The following is an 18,052-nucleotide window of genomic DNA, read 5'->3' as shown; positions in this document are numbered from 1 at the left end:
ACGCCCCTAGTCGCCCGTGTTTTTCACGCGCTTGGTACAAAAAAAAATTTATAACATTGTTGACATCAACCTTACACATATTTACTCAGGCGTTAGGACCGTGACTTTTTGCCTGACTGAGCCATTATGCTCGCCTGTAGCCGAATTGCCTGGACTGATGTGAAAGGTTTTTGGGAGGGGGGAGCAGATTGGATTACCTATTCCTAAGGCTATTTGCTCCCACTAGAGTTGCTTTATATGAATGACGTAAGTAATATGTGCTAAAGCATATACAATATTAGAAAACTTAGTAAACATGTACACCACGTGGCCATGTCACGTATGCAAAAAAAAAAAAAAAAAAAACCATTATCACAAGCTTTAATCTGCATTGCTTTTGAAATACTTGCCAAAGCATTCTTCTTCTCAACAACTCTGTATTACTTCCATCGGAAGTCACGGAACCGACTTGCAAAGTAGAAATCGAATCCTTCGCGAAGAAATGAGTCTTGTCTCGGAGTTCCAAAGTAGAAGGTAAGAATAAAAGATCACACTAACTCAAAATACCTCTTTAAGATACTTTCAAGAACTATATTTATATCAAATTCATGATAATAATGACGTAATTTACGATTTAACTTAAAAGTGCTAGACTAGAGAGTCAAAGATTTTCTAGTATGGTTATAAGCATTTTTGAGGTCATGCATTTAAGTTCTGCCAATATCGCTTGGATGAAAAAAACATAAGATACAAGCGAGAGATATATAAAAAAAATAATAAACGTTTCAAAAAAATTAGTTGGAATGATCAATTTAAAATCCTGATACTTAAAAAAGTAGTCGAAATGATTAATCTTAAGTCGTCATTTTGATCTGCTCAGCAATTAAATTAAATTTTAAATCATTTTTAGCTAAAGAGTGAGCTAGTTCGTTGCCCTACGCCGTAACGGTCAAACCGGAGGCTGTAGAAGTAAAACCACTCGAAGCCGCCGCTCGTATATCTCTCTCGCGGCAGTCCCATTCCAGTTCACTCGCCACTTAACCAGCAACCGAAAACGACGCCATCGCACGTATCAGGGAGGCCGAAACATGTTGCAGAACAAGTCATTCGTCAAGAGAACCAGAGGCGGCAAAATCACCAAGGTCCCCAAAAACCCTAACCCTTCCTCTTTGCGCTGCTGTTTTTCCAATTTAGGGTTTAAGCTATGTAGGGTTTTCGATTTCGTTGTGCTTCGATTTTCAGGTCGTGAGAGAGCACTATCTCCGGCACGATATTTACTGTGGAGCTCCGGTATGCAAAGTTTGCGATACGTCCGGAGCTCGATTGAGCCCTACCGCTTCCACCATTCTCATCTTCGATACCAATGTCGTCCTTCATCAGGTTACAATTTCTAACAGTTCATTTTTATTTTCTAACAGTTCATTTTTTTTTTTCGTTATTAATTTGTTTTCTAATTGCGAATCAATGAACGAATGATTTCGAGCTGTGTTGGTTTGCAGATTGATTTGATTGAGAATCCGGCAATCGAAGATGTGGTTGTGCTTTCGATTGTGTTGGAAGAGGTTAAAAACAGGAACTTGTCTGTTTACAATAGAGTTAGAGCTCTGTGCAGCAATTCTTTGAGGAAATTTTTCGTCTTTTCGAACGAACACCACAAGTATGTTCTACCCCTAAATGAAAATTCTATTTATTTATGTTATAATGAGTGCATTTGCTCATTGTAGATAGGTTGCTTTTGATATTGTCGATTTTACGCTCCTATTTTGATTTTTGTTGACTGCTGCTATGTTCAGGGATACTTATGTTACAGACATGAGCGGAGAAAGCAAAAATGATCGAAATGATAGAGGTTTGCTCATGTCGTTATTATGAAACTTTATTCTTCATGATATGCTTGGTGTATAGTTCTTCATTTTTTGCGTCTATGTTATTTGCAATACCTGAATACAAGTATCCACTTGCTTGTTATGGAATTTGGTTTGTTGTGTGGTATGTATATTTTTATTTCCTACTCTTTTCTCACTCGATAAATTGTTGTTCAGCAATTCGGGTGGCCGCTCAATGGTATCAAACTCATCTTGCTGGTTCAGCTAAGGTTTTACTTATAACCAATGATAAAGAGAATAAGAGGAAGGCTATTGAAGAGGGAATTTCTGCAGAGACAGGTCTGTTTATGTTTGCTATCCAAGTATTTTGACAGCATTTCTGATGTTCTAGACCTGCCCTTCAAGTTTAGTATCCACATAATTTGAATGTGTTTATTTTCAGTTTTACATCATCCTGACAGAAATTTAACAGAATTACTTTCTTGGAAATTATTGTCTTGTCTTCAGTTGAATCATATGTGAGGTCATTAAGTAAGCCAGAATTGCTCGACCTTCTCGTGCAGCCTGCATCTGAAGATGTAAAGATGGAGGACGCTGAAGATTTGAGACCATCAAAAAGGAAAGTCATCTACTCAGAGGTATTGCAACTGGCTATGCATTCATGCGTTTAGGTGGTGTATAAGTTTTATGAAACAAATGTTGTTCTTACCAGTTTCTTTCTATCTTCTCTTTCAGCATAAGCCCATGTCTGAAATTACTTCTGGCTTGCATCGTGGCATATACCATCAAGGAAAACTTCGAGTTAATCGTTACAACCCCTTTGAAGCATATGTTGGAAGCGAGAGCATTGGTGATGAAATTATAATATATGGACGCACAAATATGAATAGGGCTTTTGATGGTGATATAGTGGCAGTTGAGCTTCTGCCACAAGATCAATGGCATGAGGAGAAGTCTCTAGCTTTAGCAGATGAAGGTATGTAATAAATAATTAACGATATGTATGCATATAATGTAATTTTATGAAGGTCAGGCTTGGTTGGTAACTATAAGTCTGAATTGATGTTTTTAGGTAGCTTTAGGTCTTAGTTACAAATTAATTTGTAGTTACTTTTTTCAGATAGAAAGCTGAAAAACATCTCTTCTCTCTCTCTCTCTCTCTCTCTCTCTCTCAGGCATTTTTTCTTCTCGTGTAATTCTCTTAATTGGTATATTTTGTACTACCTTGCAGAGGATGAGGAAGAAGATGTTCATCTTGTTCCAGGCAGTGCCGATGATGCTCCTAGGACTATAGCTGCCCAAGGCTCTGCTGGAATAACAGAACCTGTCCAAAATCGACCATCTGGCCGTGTTGTTGGTATTATAAAGCGGAATTGGCATTCGTAAGTCGACTTCATAGGTTTTATGAAGCATTTTTGTCTTGCTAAGTATCTTATTTAGTTATTATTTGGCTGAAAGATGTTTCTTCATTTAAGTAGGTAGTAAAAAATGTGTTACCTTTCAGCATGTCTGTGGGTATGCAAGTGATTGTTGTGCTATATTAACATCCCACCCTACCTGGATGTTTGTAGATTCTCATTTCTCACACTTAATTTGCACTTGCAGAGATGTTTATCGTGAATTTCTTTTCTGGTTGGCTCTGTTTTCTGATATAAATTGATATTCATGCAGTTATTGTGGATCTTTGGAGCCCATGGCTAAGCCTGCAGGTGGTGGTGGTATTGCCCATGCTTTATTTGTCTCAAAAGATCGAAGGATTCCAAAGATTCGAATTCAAACTCGACAGCTTGAGAATCTGATGGACAAGAGAATTATTGTGGCAGTTGATTCATGGGACCGTTTGTCTCGGTATCCTTCTGGCCATTATGTACGAACCATAGGAGTAATAGGTGATAAAGATACTGAAACTGAGGTACGTTGGAAGGGGTTCAGTTGTTTGCATTTGTTTATTTGAACATCTATCTTTTAGTTTCCTATTGTGTTAGTATTTCTAATTTTTTTTTTTCCAAAAGAAAAAAAGGCTAAAGACATTGCGCGCTATTTGAACATCCAATCAATTGAAGTGGCAGTGACACTAATTTAGCTCTTTGGATGTTGCAGGTGGTCTTGATTGAGAATGATATAAATACAAGACCATTTTCTTCTCAAGTTCTTGCATGCTTGCCACCGCTACCATGGTTTGTGTCTTCTGAAGATTTGGCAACTCCTATTAGACAGGATTTGCGACAATTGCGTGTCTTTAGTGTTGATCCTCCTGGTATATGACCCATAGATTAAATCTTTTTGTGTTTGTTGTTCTCCCTCTTCCAGTTTTCTTATTATTTATGCTGTTTTCTGTGGTGTAATTTTTTTCCACCTTGCTTCTTGTTTCTGCAGGATGCAAGGATATTGATGATGCATTGCACTGTACAGCTCTGCCAAATGGAAATTACGAAGTTGGAGTCCGTATCCTTAACCTCGTGACAATATATTCATTATTGGCGATGGGTGTCTAACTGAAATTTAAGGTTGATCTGTGCAGAATGAATAAAGCATGTGCATGTATATGTGTGTCAACTGTCAAGGGAGAACACAAGTCTGAAAGAAGATATGTATTTTGAAAGTTTAGAAGATAAAAATTGAGTTGTTTATATTTTTCAGAATATATTACTAATGCTTTAGTCCAGTCTTGTCCGCTGCCTTCTCTGCTTCCTACTTCTGTTTGGTGCATTCAAGATTTTCTCACTTTGCATTAGGAGGATACTTCATTGTATTGTTGTTACTTTTATATGTCTCTAGGATTCTTTAGATGGTGAGCTTTCCATTAATCGTAACTCAAAATCTTTGTTATACATGCCTTATTCTGTCACCTCTATAATGTTCCAAGCAAATATTATTTTGAGTATAAATTGAGTACACTACAAGTACGAGCTGTATCTTTAATGACTTCAACTAGATATTGCTGATGTAACAAATTTTGTACACTCGGGAACTCCTCTTGATGATGAGGCTTCACAAAGAGGCACATCGGTCTACCTTGTAGAACGGCGCATTGACATGCTTCCAAAACCTCTGACGGAAGGTGACTTTTAATTTTAAGAATTTCTGTAATGAGTGTTGTAGCCTATATGATATGATTGAATTTTCTGTGATTTAAATATATTATTCTTCATATGCAGATATATGTTCTCTTCGAGCTGATGTGGACAGGCTAGCTTTTTCTGTTATTTGGGTATATGCTCTCTCACTAACTAGCCATGATAAGACAAGTACTTTTTCTTTATCCACATCCATGCACACACACCACACATGCATCTGTTATAGTCTTATAGAGATACCATACCATATTATATTCGACTGATACATAGGATAGGACTAACCTACGTCAGAGTATGTTCTTTCCTTTCTGAAATGGTATTTAGGTGTTTACCTGAATTTCAGGAAATGACAGCTGAAGCTGAGATCATTTCTACAAGATACACCAAAAGTGTGATTAAATCATGTGCAGCATTATCTTACATTGAAGCTCAAGCGAGGATGGATGATAGGTACACTTGTACTTCAACTTAGTTACCTTCCTTATTGATAAATTCCTTGGGACTTTACCATTTGTGTTCGCAGGATACTCTTATCATTATTAGTCATAAAAACGTTTTATATCTTTGTAAAGTTTTCTAGTTACAGTTTGTACCTGGTATGTTATGGATGATAGGTACACTTGTACTTCAACTTGGTTATCTTCCTTGTTGATAAATTCCTTGGGACTTTACCTTTTGTGTTCGCAGGATACTCTTATCACTATTAGTCATAATAACGTTTTATATCTTTGTAAAGTTTTCTAGTTACAGTTTGTACCTGGTATGTTATTGCTACATGAACATTGTGTTGCTTCGCATAGACTTGCATCCACCTGTTACATTTCGATCTATATATTGAACGTACATGCTATAAAAATACCAATATTGTTCAATACTTCTCTAGGAATCATATTTTGCAGTGATATGACATGTCCGTGATATGTAAATTCAATATATGTGATTGTATGATGAATATGATAGAAGTGAGTCGATCTAAACACTTAAAACAAAGCAAGTTGTATGGGATGGGAGTCTCTGCAGAATGCCCATCTGCGCTGGGAATGTTCTGATAAATAAATAGCCTGAATGGCTAACTCGTAATGTGTTGGGTTGAGCCTCTTCTGAATCCTGGATAGTGAGAAGTGTGCAAGTGTCAAGTTTTGTTGCTATACCGCTTAGTGAATGAAAAGAGAAATGAATTCTAGGATGCATTTTAAACTTGCACCAATGATTTAATCTGTTCACGGCATGGGATTTTGTAACCTGGTCCCTTCAGGGTTGATCCCTTTCCTGTGGCCACGATAGAAGTTTCTTTTAGCTTGAGTTTCTATAACAAAGTTTTTTTATTGCTTTTATATTACTGCAGTCGGTTGATGGATCCATTAACTACAGATTTAAGAAACATGAACTCTTTAGCAAAGGTATGCACATGTGAGCTCTTTGTTGGTTGTAAATTCATTAGTTAAACTGTTATAATGTGTCATCTCACCTTCTTGGCTTCTTTGATTCTCGGAACATTGTGCTTTTCTACAGATAATGAGGGCAAGGCGTATTGAGAGAGGAGCCTTAACTCTTGCATCTGCTGAAGTCAAATTTGAAATTGACACAGAGACTCATGATCCTCTTGATATCGGTATGTTGTTTGAATGGCAAGCTTTCTTGTTCAACGTATTAAATTTTGATTGATGGTAATCTGACTCTAAATTTTGAACTTTAATTCTACTTGCACTGACAAGATCAGTTGTGCCGTTGCTTAGTCCACTATAAATAATTACCTTATTTCATGAAATTGATTGCTTTGTGCTGCTTTACAATCGTCTAGGCATACTATTCATATTAGAGTTGGTGATGCATATATCATATTCTTTTATGTTTGGTATTTTGGGTTGGTGAAGTTCTCAGCACCTGGGTGGACTTCATTAAAAGTTTAAAACATGATCTGCTTATTTTCTTGTGCAGTGATTTAATTCTTATGGTATTTCTGTTATCTGTTGGGTTTTTCATTTTTGTTAAAACATTTATTCAGAAGGAGAGAAGTGACTAATCTGACATTCATGTATCCATTTGAGAGAAAACTTGTCTAAAATCACTGCATGAATTGTTTCTGCAGGTATGTACCAGATTCGTGAAGCAAATCAAATGGTGGAGGAGTTTATGCTTGCCGCTAATGTTTCAGTTGCTGAGAAAATTCTTAAACATTTTCCTCTATGTTCACTATTGAGGTAAGTTGATGGATTTTTCTTCAATAATTTCATGGTCTCATGTTATTTCCTGGAACAATGTTCTGGTTGTCTTTTGCTTAAATTTAAGGCTATAAAGTAGCAGAGCGATCAATTTAGGTTGGTTGAGTTGGAATGTATCAATTTGTGGTGTAGTGTAGTTCTCTTACCCTCAGTTTGGATGAGGGAAATAAACTTGGAATTTGATCAAAAGTCGGAATTTTAAAATTGAAATGACTCATTCCCTTGTTTGGATTTATAACATAGAAATTAGAATTTCTGTGTGGAAAACCCAACTTGAAATTTCATGTAAATAGTAGTCATTAATAAATTTTCACAAGTGAGTTTATTATTTTTCATTTGTAGATCGACACATTAAATTAATAAATTCTGTGTGTAAATTTCATTATAGCCAAACAAGAAACTTCACAACTTCTAGGAAATTAAATTTCATAATTTCAAATTCCATGATTTTGATTTTCCTTAGTAATCTCAAATTTCCTCATCCAAACATAGGGTTTTGTATCAATGTATTTTTTTTTCTTAAAATATTTGTAGCTGTGGCCGGATGGTGCATATAGCTGCCTTGACACTCTGCCACCCAGACCTTTTTTTGGTCATTTAATGTTGTGTTTTCCGCAGGCGGCATCCTTCTCCTACCAGAGAGATGCTTGAACCATTGTTGCGTACAGCTGCAGCTATTGGTCTGAATTTGGATGTCTCATCATCAAAAGCACTAGCTGATTCACTTGACTCTGCTGTGGTATGTATTTTTTAGATACGTTATTAGTATGAGACTGATGGGTTTCCCAAGTTATGCAAATTTTTGCCTAATTATTTAATTCTTTCTTTAATAAAAGCAAAATTAAATCTTTTTCAGGGTGATGATCCGTACTTCAACAAGTTGATTCGGATTTTGGCTACAAGATGCATGACCCAGGTAATTTAACTTGAATGGTTAAAAGAAGTTGAAATTACTTTGAAGGACACCTTTCTAAATTTATTGATTTACCCTGTATTTGCAATCTAGGCTGTTTACTTCTGTAGTGGGGATCTTAGCCCTCCAGAATATCTTCACTATGGGCTTGCAGCATCTCTATACACTCATTTCACCTCTCCTATTAGGAGATATGCAGGTCAGTGTCAGTTTTAGCCATGTAGTTCTTGGTGATCGAATTATTGTTGTTTGACTCAGTAATAACTTTCTTTCCCGGCAGATGTCATAACACACAGGTTGCTTGCTGCATCTTTGGGGATATACAAGCTTCCAACTATATTCCAAGATGGACCCCGACTCACAAGCATTGCTGACAGTATGGAACCACTTTCCCCTTTGGACTTTTTTTATGTAGTGCAATAAATGATCGAATCTTAATATTACCCATGTTGTTGGATGTTGCATATTAATAAATAATATTAGAATAATACTGCTTGGCTCCTTACCCCACAAGACAAGCTGATAACATGTTGCGTGTGTCCAAAGTTTTCATTTTCCATTTACTAGTTTAAGTGCCAACTTGCACATCAACACATCAAGTTATCATGCTTTTAAGGAGCCAAACATTGTTCAGCCACTCAGTTTATAATTCAAGATTGCATATGTGCTCCTGTATGGTTTGCTCTAATGAAAATATTTCTTTCCTATTGCTCTTCTAAGCCACGATTAAATCATTTTATATTCATATCGGTGCATTCTCAACTTTATTTATGCTATGTACATGTTACTCTAACAATGTTGCTTCACTTTTTTCTGCTATAGATTTAAATTATCGGCATAGGAATGCCCAGATGGCAAGTCGAGCCTCAGTGGAGCTCCATACTGTCATTTTTTTCAAAAAGCGGTACGAACCATTATCTGTCTGCCTCTGACTCTCTCCTCCTTCCCCTCTCCCTATGTCTTTCTTTTTAATAATAATGCATTTTGTTCATGTAGGCCGACGGACACAGAGGCAAGAATAGTCAGAATACGATCCAATGGATTTTTCGTATTTGTGCCCAAGTAGATTTTCTAACCTCATAAGTAGTTCTATTAATTCTTTATGCGTGTTGGGCAGATGTGTGCAAATATTTTAAGGGTGTTTTCAATAGAACTTGCTGTTACCTGTTCTCGTGCTTGACTGAAATATTCTGGAATGGACTCAGGTGTTAAGATGAACTTATGGAGATGGTTTGTATTAGTGAACTCTTTCTTTTTTGATCCTTTGCAGGTACGGCATAGAAGGGCCGGTGTACTTGACCCCAAGGGGTGAAAAGGGAAGCGGAGAATGGTATGTAGATGAGCAACAACAGAAGATTAGAAAAATGGACGGTAGTATTTCATACAGCGTTCTGCAGACAGTGTTTATTCACATGGAGATTGTGGAACCCCAGCCCAACAGGCCAAAACTCCAACTGTCGCTAGTGTAGACCAGCAACTTTGCCTCTCCCCGGTACCCTCCTTTAAGATGAGAAAAGTGTCTGGAATGGTGGCGTGAGCCAGGAGCTTGGTTCTAACCATCTTGGGCAGCCAAGATATGTCACGGGACACACATTGAAATATTGTATAGTTTCATTTAGTACAGTTTGTTTTACCGCGTGAACTTCAGGTGTGAGTAAGAGTTTTGGTAATCGAGTGTAGAGCTGAGAGGTTAGCAGCAGTCTGCGAGTTAAAGACGGGATGCCGTTGAAACAGTGCTGTGTTTTGTGCACAAAATTTGCATTCAAGAGGTGTAATTCAAGCTGTTTTTTCGGAAGGTATCGCGTTTATCTGTTACTTGTTTCTTCCGGCCCCAATTATTTTGTGGAATGCTTGAGTATAAATTTTAAGGAGGTTTAATTACACTGTTTTCTCGAGGTTTAATGTAATTACAACTTAAATGGCATGTCTGGTTTGGCTGGAGCCGGGAGGGAATGTATTGAAAAAACAAGGAGGAATATGAATTGATGTGAGAGGAATTAGAGGTGTTTTGAAAAGCAACGTGATTTTCGCACGTTGTTTTTCTCTTGCTCGGAAGAGTGCAGTTGGAGAAATTAGAAGTTTGAAAATCATACTACGCTTTTAATATTATCAACTGGTTGTACAGTAGTTTACATCAATCTTCCGCCAGTATCAAATTTCTCATTAGGGTAGTCCCACGTGGATGCCACTATTACACTAAAAAATTTCTCTACTCAAACAAGGAGCAACCATCAAATTTCTTGGATGCAATTTTCAATGGATCATAACTTTATACGAATTTCAACTCCACAAATTCATACAGCCGCACGAGATAGATTGAGCCATGATAACCTAATGAAACCCATTCCTTACTCCTACTACACACCAAGTAAATAAATGAAACCATGAGATCTTCAGATACACACCCAAACCATACCTCAAAAATAAAACAATTACTTTAAATTAACCAACTGAATTGAAAAATGTGGGAAAAAGAAACCCAAGGGAGTGCTTATGGCTCAAGGAAGTTCAAGACAAGATCCACATGAAGATTGTTGACCAAACAGTAAGTGCCAAGGCTGCAACCAAGTACATCCACAGGAAGATCACTGAGCACTCTGCCTCACCCACATCATACAGCTGCGTCATCGTACCTACATACAATCGCGTATTCAAATAAGTACTTATATACAAAATTGTTACGAAGTTTCAAGGCTCATGGATTGAATGACTGGGGATGTTGGACATTACGACCACTTGATGCAATTTGCTTACCGATATTCATGGCAGGCGGCAGGGTAAACTGAAGCATCAGCACAAAGTGGAACAAGGAGTCAGATGGGAGAAGCCCTAGTTTGTCTGCTCCTGTTACAATGCCAATGCCAATTGCAGGCTGTACTACATATTTGGCAATAATCATTCCAAGGAGGGTAGGCACTTTGATTGTTGGTTTGCGTAAGCCTGCTCAATTAAGCACAGTAATATAGCACTTTGTTAGATTATTGTCTTCCCTCCCAGAAACTAAGAAAGTAGTTCTAATATCGAATATCATTGTTCCCATTACCTGGGATCAGATTGCCTCCAAGAATGAGTGTGATGCAAGGGATTGTACCGTTCCTGTGTAGGGCATTTGCCGTTAATTTACACATTATGCAGAGGATGTTTTTTGTTTAAAATTGTTTGATTGAACATTAAGGGATTTTGAAGCCTTAAACATAGTAATTTTTAAGCTCTAAGCCGAAAGGTACCTACCCGAGTTGTGTAATAGAGTCTTCGATCACATGCAGAGGGGCGTCGTCACCAATTATTATGTTCTTAATAACTGTAATTGCCCCAACGAAGAATCCCACAATCTGATCATAGACAGATAACAGACAAGTCAGTTCTATTTTAGTCATGAGGTCTTGCGAAGCACTTAACACAGGCGAAAAATGTTTAGAAACTCACTGCAGCAACCGTTGGTGGTGCCAATAACTCATGCAAAATCTGGCGAAAGAATGCAAATACTTTATGGCTGAATGGCATGTTTGATTCATCAGGGGCTACTATCTGTCATTTGAGCAATCCAGATCGTCCAAACAACAAGGCGAGTAAATATACGAATATATATACCAAATACTGAAGCCAGACTGCTGTAATTTTAGATATGAGGGTACTTACAGCGTGGTTTACAGAAGTTTCAGACACTACAACAGCGGCCTGCGCTTCATCTTCTCCTTTGAGAAGCTGAGTTTCCTCGTCAGCATCCAAATCTGTGTTGCACCTCCTTGAAGCCTCCTCAGCTTCCTCGGCTGCTTGATGCTCTTTCCATCTAATCGATGAGGTTCGTATCAGCTGGTAACTGTAGGTCCAAATGAAGAAATTACCAAGCTGCAATAGGCAAGTAATTTTTATTTAGCATTGAAATTACTTTCTTTTCTCTACAGATCATGAACAAGTGGTAGAGCTTTAATAATTGCATTACCGCCATGGAAAAAGATACGTATGCGAGTCCAGTCGTCTTACAAACACTATGATCGCCAAAGGGGTTCCCATCCTCGTTACATATTGCAGGGACAAGTATAAGGAGAAGGTTTCCCAAGTTTCCTATTCAACAAGATTGGTGATCACTTGATAAGCACACTAACAATTGCTGCTAAGAAACAGATGAAAGAAAGAAAATATAAAAATTGACCAATTACCTGATGAAACTGTAGCAATTACCACACCTTCCTGATAAGGCTTTGGTTTAAAAATTTTTACCACAATCCATCCAAGAATCCCTCCAACTAGAAAGGTAAGCCCGATGTTGACAACCATAAACCACCTGAATCATTGATCAAACACGATAAAACAAAATGAAGAGACCATATTACATGACATATCAAATATACTAAATCCCCTGAATCCTAAAAAAAATGGTATATGTATACAAGAATTCTCTGTTATCTACACTTGTCATTAAGTTTATCGACACATTGTCAATAATATTGATGACATATAAAATATTGTAAGGTCGATATCAGTATATTCATCAACATATAATTGCTGCAAAGACTACGACCGTATACAAAAGCGTACCATGAAACAATGTCTCCAAATGTAATAGTCTTGGCCACATTTGCAAACACCAGTGCGGGAGTGAACACCACAAACACAATCTGCATTTTTCATAGATCATGTACTTATATCTCTTCTGATTCGTGCGCGAACAGACACTTACGTGCAAAAAAACCGAATATGTATGTACCTACCCTGTTTATGGACTTTCGAGCGTCCAATGGGAGAAGATTCCAGTACTCAGTTGCCATGAAAGCTCCCAATACACTGATTATGAGAACTTGGAAAATTGGCATGCAAGCCACCTCCAACAGCGTCCAGAAACCCATCTTTTTTTTATCTGAGTCCAAACTTTCGCACTTTGATGCTTTTTTTTTTTTGTTCAAAACTGTCCTAATGTGTTTATTTTGCAGTGTTTTTATATCAGGTGGTTGCACTTCTCAGCAGTCCTACCAAAACAAAAGAAAAATCCCCAGAGAGAGAGCACAAAAGGTTAGCCTAGGAAACAAAATGCAAAGCAAAAATCACATGCGGAATTTGAAGTATTACAAGGAAAGACACTAAAGTTGATGACATGGGAAGAAGGAAATAGCCATGAAGGTACTAACATTCCTCACTACTTGATTCAATTCCATCACACTGCGCGTCTCTACAAAATTGTACATATGTTTTGGATTTCTGGGTTGTGTCAAAAACTTTCTTTCCAGGAGATTTTACTTTGGAAAATTAAAATTAAATTTTTTTATGTATTAACTCAGATTTGGGTTGTTTTCTGCTAAATTAGCAATCCAATTATATCTTATATCTGTACTCTGAATCTAACCAACTGATAAAAAATGTTAATATTTTAGGGAAAACATGATATATGTCCAATTTTTTAGCCAATATTTGAAACAGTCCAGTTTATTAACATAAGTCTAATCCCTTTAGTTTAGGATTATTTTATTATCAATAATTATCTTTTTAATGATAAAAGATATATTATAATCAGCATATATCAGCATATATGACAAAGTCTTGTTTATAATCAGCATATATCACTAATTAATTTGTCTTATTTGTAGGTATATTATGTTTTTGTACCTTTTAGTTAAGTTTCATATCTTACTTATAGGTATAATAAACATTTATTTATTTGTTACTTGAGTTAGGGTCATATGTTTTGCAGATGGATTTGTGTTAGTATATTAGTTATTTGTTAGAAGATATTGAATAGATTTATTGGAATTAAAATATGCATGAAATTATTAGATATTAATTTATCTCTAATATTTTTTGAAAATATAAAACAGAGTATAAAAGTGGAAAAATATAATACTAGATTTAATCTAATAATTATGTTGATTTTTTAGACCAGATTAATGCCACTATTTTTTAATTAATTGTAAATTGGCGGTTTAAGCTAATTGAAATGGAACTGAGTTGGCTAACTATAAATGCCCTATCATAATCTTAATAATGGTTGGGATCATACCCAAAATTATTCTAGATGCAGGTAAGTTATGATTTATAATAAATAGAAAAGGACCAAATCTAAGATATATATATAAGAAATGTATATAATATGATTTAGTATTTGGTGCATGTCGTTCAATATTCTAGTGGATAGATTGTTGAGTTTTCATTTATATGTTCCGAGTTTAAACTTCCCCTCCCCTTAATTATTGCAATAGTTTCAAACAACATATGTCACTTTAATATAGTAGCAAAAAGTAATGATGTCTATACACTCTAGTGCAGGTTTGATCTCTCATCCTCCTAACAACTAACAATTTAATCTACCAGCAAAATCGTCTATAAAAAATAATTTGACAACTAACAAGGCATTATTCAGTGAAACCTAAACATGTGTATAGAGTCCAAATTCAATCGTAATTTGTTTTACCATATATAAAGAAGATAGACGTAAAAGGACGACGAGAGGCCAGTGACGCAAATGGCAACACAAGATAAAACGACAGTGGTTAATAAGAAAAAAAAAAAGGAAGGGTTTAATAGTGTTAGAGTCTTAAGTACGATGGCTAGCTATTAGAATTCCTGGGGCATGATGGAGTGACTGATTTTGCTATTGATGTAGGCGGGTTTAGAGCATCTGAAATACTATTGATATATGTGGATTCCAAGCTTTCTAGACAGCAGAAGAGCATGAGTTGCTCAAATACATCAATGATTGACAATCAATCACTCGCTCATGTGCGACTAAACCCTAGAATGCTCGTTTTGAGTACGCTTTATATAAAGCAAAGGGCCTCGTCTTTCATTTATGTCTTCTTTTTTCCTTCTCCTCTTTACTCTTTAGATGGCTCAAATAGTTGGTGACTTAATTGTGCTGCGCAGGATGATATTCATGCACAGCAGCCAGAAAAATTTACCAAAGAAATTTGCAGCTTAATAATAAGCGATCTTTAACGAAAAGCTAATGGTACTGTTCATTTTAATGAAAAATCATATTTTTACATTAAAAAGTCAATTCTGATACTATTTATTTTACCATTTGTTTTGTCCTTACCGTTAAAACTCAAAATTTTCAAATCGTTTTTATTAATTTTCTTTAATAATAAATGTAAATCAGCCCATTCTGATTTGCAAACCCTTCTAAATTAAGGAATACTTTTGGTTTTACGTGTGGTGTGTGTGAGCTGGGTCTGATTAAGCATAAAACGTAAAGGGCAATAGATGATGATAAAATTGACAGAAGAATGTCGATTCATGTGCGTGTAAACATTATCGCCACCAACATTTCCCAAGCCTCGACAAAAGCATGATTAGTCAGTCATGGATGCTACAAATTTGAAACATGGTCAATGTAGAGAAATGTTAAAGACATGCTTTCAAAGTGATTTTTTTATAGGTTTTTTGTCGTTTTTTATTTTTTATACAATATTTTATAATAATAACACAAAAACTAATATTAATTGTAAGTTGATAGAAAATTTATAAATAATCTCATTTTTAGAAAGTTTTTTTAACATTTCTCCAACTTTTTTTTCTTTTGAGGGTGAACAAAAATCATTACCTGTTGGATCTCACAAACATCATGCAGTCCACCATAATTAGCACCATGAATAATGTTTGGTCCCACAAAAGAAAAGAAGGAAAGAAAAAGGAAAAAGTTTGTTGAAATAAACGACTAAATAAAATCGTCACATTTAAAAGTTTTTCATGCTTAAAACGAGCAACCATTACATTTAAAAGTTTCTCGTGTTTAAAACGTAAAGATATTCCAAAACGGTCTTTGCCTTTTATTTTTCCCTTCCTATTTTTTTTTTCTTCTAATTTAGACCCTAGTAAAAAAATTTGATGGTTTGAAGTTATGTCACATATTTAATTAGCTATATTTTTCTTATTGTTTTATTTCAACAATTTTTCCTCTTCTCCACCCATCCACCATCACTTATTCTCCTCCTTCCACAAGCTAGTTATGGCTTCTAATGTCGATCTTGATGTCGTAGCAGAATCTCGCAGGTCTCAGAGCCAGCAGGGAAGTCGGAGAGGGATATTTGGCACTGGAATTCGTTTTTTTTTTTTTTTTTTTTTTTTGTCAAATGATAGATTTTGTTAGATTATATGTTAGATTAACTACTGACGGAGTTTGAACTCACGTCATTATGCAAGGGCTCAACACCTTTCTATCAATGTGGTAAAGGGCCATTTGCTGGCACTGGAATTCTTTGATTGTGTCATTGTTCTCACCATTTTGTGAAACACTTTTCAACATTAGAGGAGGGGGATGAGAGCCCGTATGCAAAAAATTTCTTTTCAAAACTCTAATGAGTTGTTTGAGCGCATTCGTTTATATACAATTTAGTTCCTTCATGTAAGGAGCCAATCATAAATTTTTACTGCGCTAAAATTAAAGAACAATCTCTTTTCCTTGGCTAACAAGAGATAACCGCTGAACTGAAAATAAAAAGTAACCTAACCCAGAAGTTGATATAGAGACACCCATCATTCCCCTAAAGACATGAACGTACGAAAAGTAACCAGAACCAACTCAAGAACCAGAAGATCAAGGACTCAACAATAACCCATAAAATTAAAAAAGTTTTACAATAAAAACAAGGTTAACAAAATATTAAAACAAATTAGGCAGAAAATGGAAGAGAAAAAAGAAAGAGAGAGATGAACCTGGAATTCAGTTTTGGCTAACAGAGTTGGGAAGAACCAGTCGCAAAAGCAAACATGGCTGAGAAAAATTGGAAGGGAGAGAGTAGTGGGAAGCTGAGGCTGATAATCGATGGGAATGGGAGAAGAGATTAAGAAGAATAAGCCATGACCCTTCACACTCACATGCCTTGCCTTTTAAGTTTGGAGTATAAATCTCTACAAAATTTATAGTGTACGTACAAGTTAATAATTTGTGCTAGCTTTGTGTTTACTATTTATACACAGGGCACTTTGATTCCCATCAATGACTTTAATTTATGTCCACAACCGCAAAAAAAAAAAAAAAAAAAAAAATCAAAACGCTATTTAAATCAAGCTTTGGTAAATTATGGTGGTGAATTTAGTTTAATTGACGAAGACAACAGCCTCAAGTAGGAGAATATGTTATATGGATAAAAACTCAACATCCTATGCAATACCCATGAATTAAAATCCAACTTAATTAGGTGGACAAAGGTTATGGGGTTATGAGATGTCTACGTCAAATTGTCACTTTCTATCATTAATTAGCTAAATTGATTTTTGCATTTTGGAAAGGAAATTGTTATTAGCACTCCAAAAATCTCATTCTACACTCCAAACTTTCTATATTTGGAAACAAAAATACATTTGTGAGGAGTGTAAAATGAGATTTTTGAAGTGTCAATAACAGTTCTCTTTAGAAAAAGAATTTGATTTTTACATAAATGAGTGGTGTAGATTAGGGACGGAACCAACGTGGGTAAAACTTCATGGAAGGTTAGACGAGCTCAAACGTTCGACCTAACAGTCTGGTCCAGGTTTCCAACCCAACGAAGTTTGATGTCAGGCGAAAGATGCATACATAGAAAAGTGAAGTTTGCATGGTTTAAATTTACTAGACTTTAGCTAGTAACATAAACACTTGTATGGCAACATAACCCTAAGAACTGAGCATTGCCTCTACTAAATAGGATATATATATATATATATATATATATGGTCATTTTGTTTACAGTTCCTAGTCAACATAATTGTTAGAATTAAATATTATTTGTTTAAATAATTTGATAAAGGTCCCTGACATTACTTAATAGATTTAACTTCTACATTTATGCATTCAATATCCCACAAATTATAAATTTAAACAAAGTTAAATAATATTTTTACAATATAACAATTACTTAAAAATCAATAATAGAGTAATATTATGCTTCACATAGTTCTAGCTAAAAAAATAATGTACCCATGTAACTATTGATAAATTTTAAGAAATAACTATTAATATATTTAAAACATAAAATATATACATATAATCATCATGGGTACATTCACAAAAAAAAATAAAAAAAATGGGTACATATTAAAATTCAAAATTATGGGTACAAATTA

General features: G+C 35.5%; 2 protein-coding genes across 2 annotated transcripts; one reads left to right on the top strand and one right to left on the bottom strand.

The window, feature by feature from the left end:
- Window positions 1–960: 960 nt before the first annotated feature.
- LOC103950176 (exosome complex exonuclease RRP44 homolog A) lies at window positions 961–9,898 on the top strand. Its single transcript, XM_009361344.3, has 24 exons — window positions 961–1,121; window positions 1,222–1,359; window positions 1,479–1,636; window positions 1,773–1,828; window positions 2,022–2,144; window positions 2,313–2,443; window positions 2,541–2,781; window positions 3,037–3,187; window positions 3,477–3,717; window positions 3,906–4,062; window positions 4,182–4,250; window positions 4,741–4,866; window positions 4,964–5,016; window positions 5,226–5,332; window positions 6,228–6,282; window positions 6,395–6,494; window positions 6,972–7,083; window positions 7,723–7,843; window positions 7,961–8,020; window positions 8,111–8,216; window positions 8,298–8,393; window positions 8,840–8,921; window positions 9,014–9,079; window positions 9,288–9,898. The coding sequence occupies exons 1-24, from the start codon at window positions 1,068–1,070 to the stop codon at window positions 9,484–9,486; spliced, it is 2,802 nt and encodes a 933-aa protein (XP_009359619.1). The 5' UTR covers window positions 961–1,067; the 3' UTR covers window positions 9,487–9,898.
- Window positions 9,899–10,262: 364 nt separating this feature from the next.
- On the bottom strand, window positions 10,263–16,899 carry LOC103950177 (protein PIN-LIKES 5). Its single transcript, XM_009361345.3, has 11 exons — window positions 16,664–16,899; window positions 12,730–12,984; window positions 12,557–12,636; window positions 12,178–12,302; window positions 11,961–12,082; window positions 11,657–11,866; window positions 11,444–11,545; window positions 11,249–11,349; window positions 11,061–11,113; window positions 10,772–10,957; window positions 10,263–10,650 (listed from the first exon to the last, which is right to left on the bottom strand). Exons 2-11 carry the CDS (start codon window positions 12,862–12,864, stop codon window positions 10,526–10,528), a joined length of 1,239 nt encoding a protein of 412 aa, XP_009359620.2. The 5' UTR covers window positions 12,865–12,984; window positions 16,664–16,899; the 3' UTR covers window positions 10,263–10,525.
- Between the last annotated feature and the right edge of the window lie 1,153 nt (window positions 16,900–18,052).

The sequence above is a fragment of a genome, unplaced genomic scaffold (assembly GCF_019419815.1).
Source record: "Pyrus x bretschneideri cultivar Hongxiangsu unplaced genomic scaffold, Pyrus_bretschneideri_v1 Contig1, whole genome shotgun sequence".
Taxonomy (NCBI): Eukaryota; Viridiplantae; Streptophyta; class Magnoliopsida; order Rosales; family Rosaceae; genus Pyrus; species Pyrus x bretschneideri.
The sequence above is the reverse complement of the archived record's forward strand: the minus strand, read 5'-3'. Positions and strand labels throughout refer to the sequence as shown.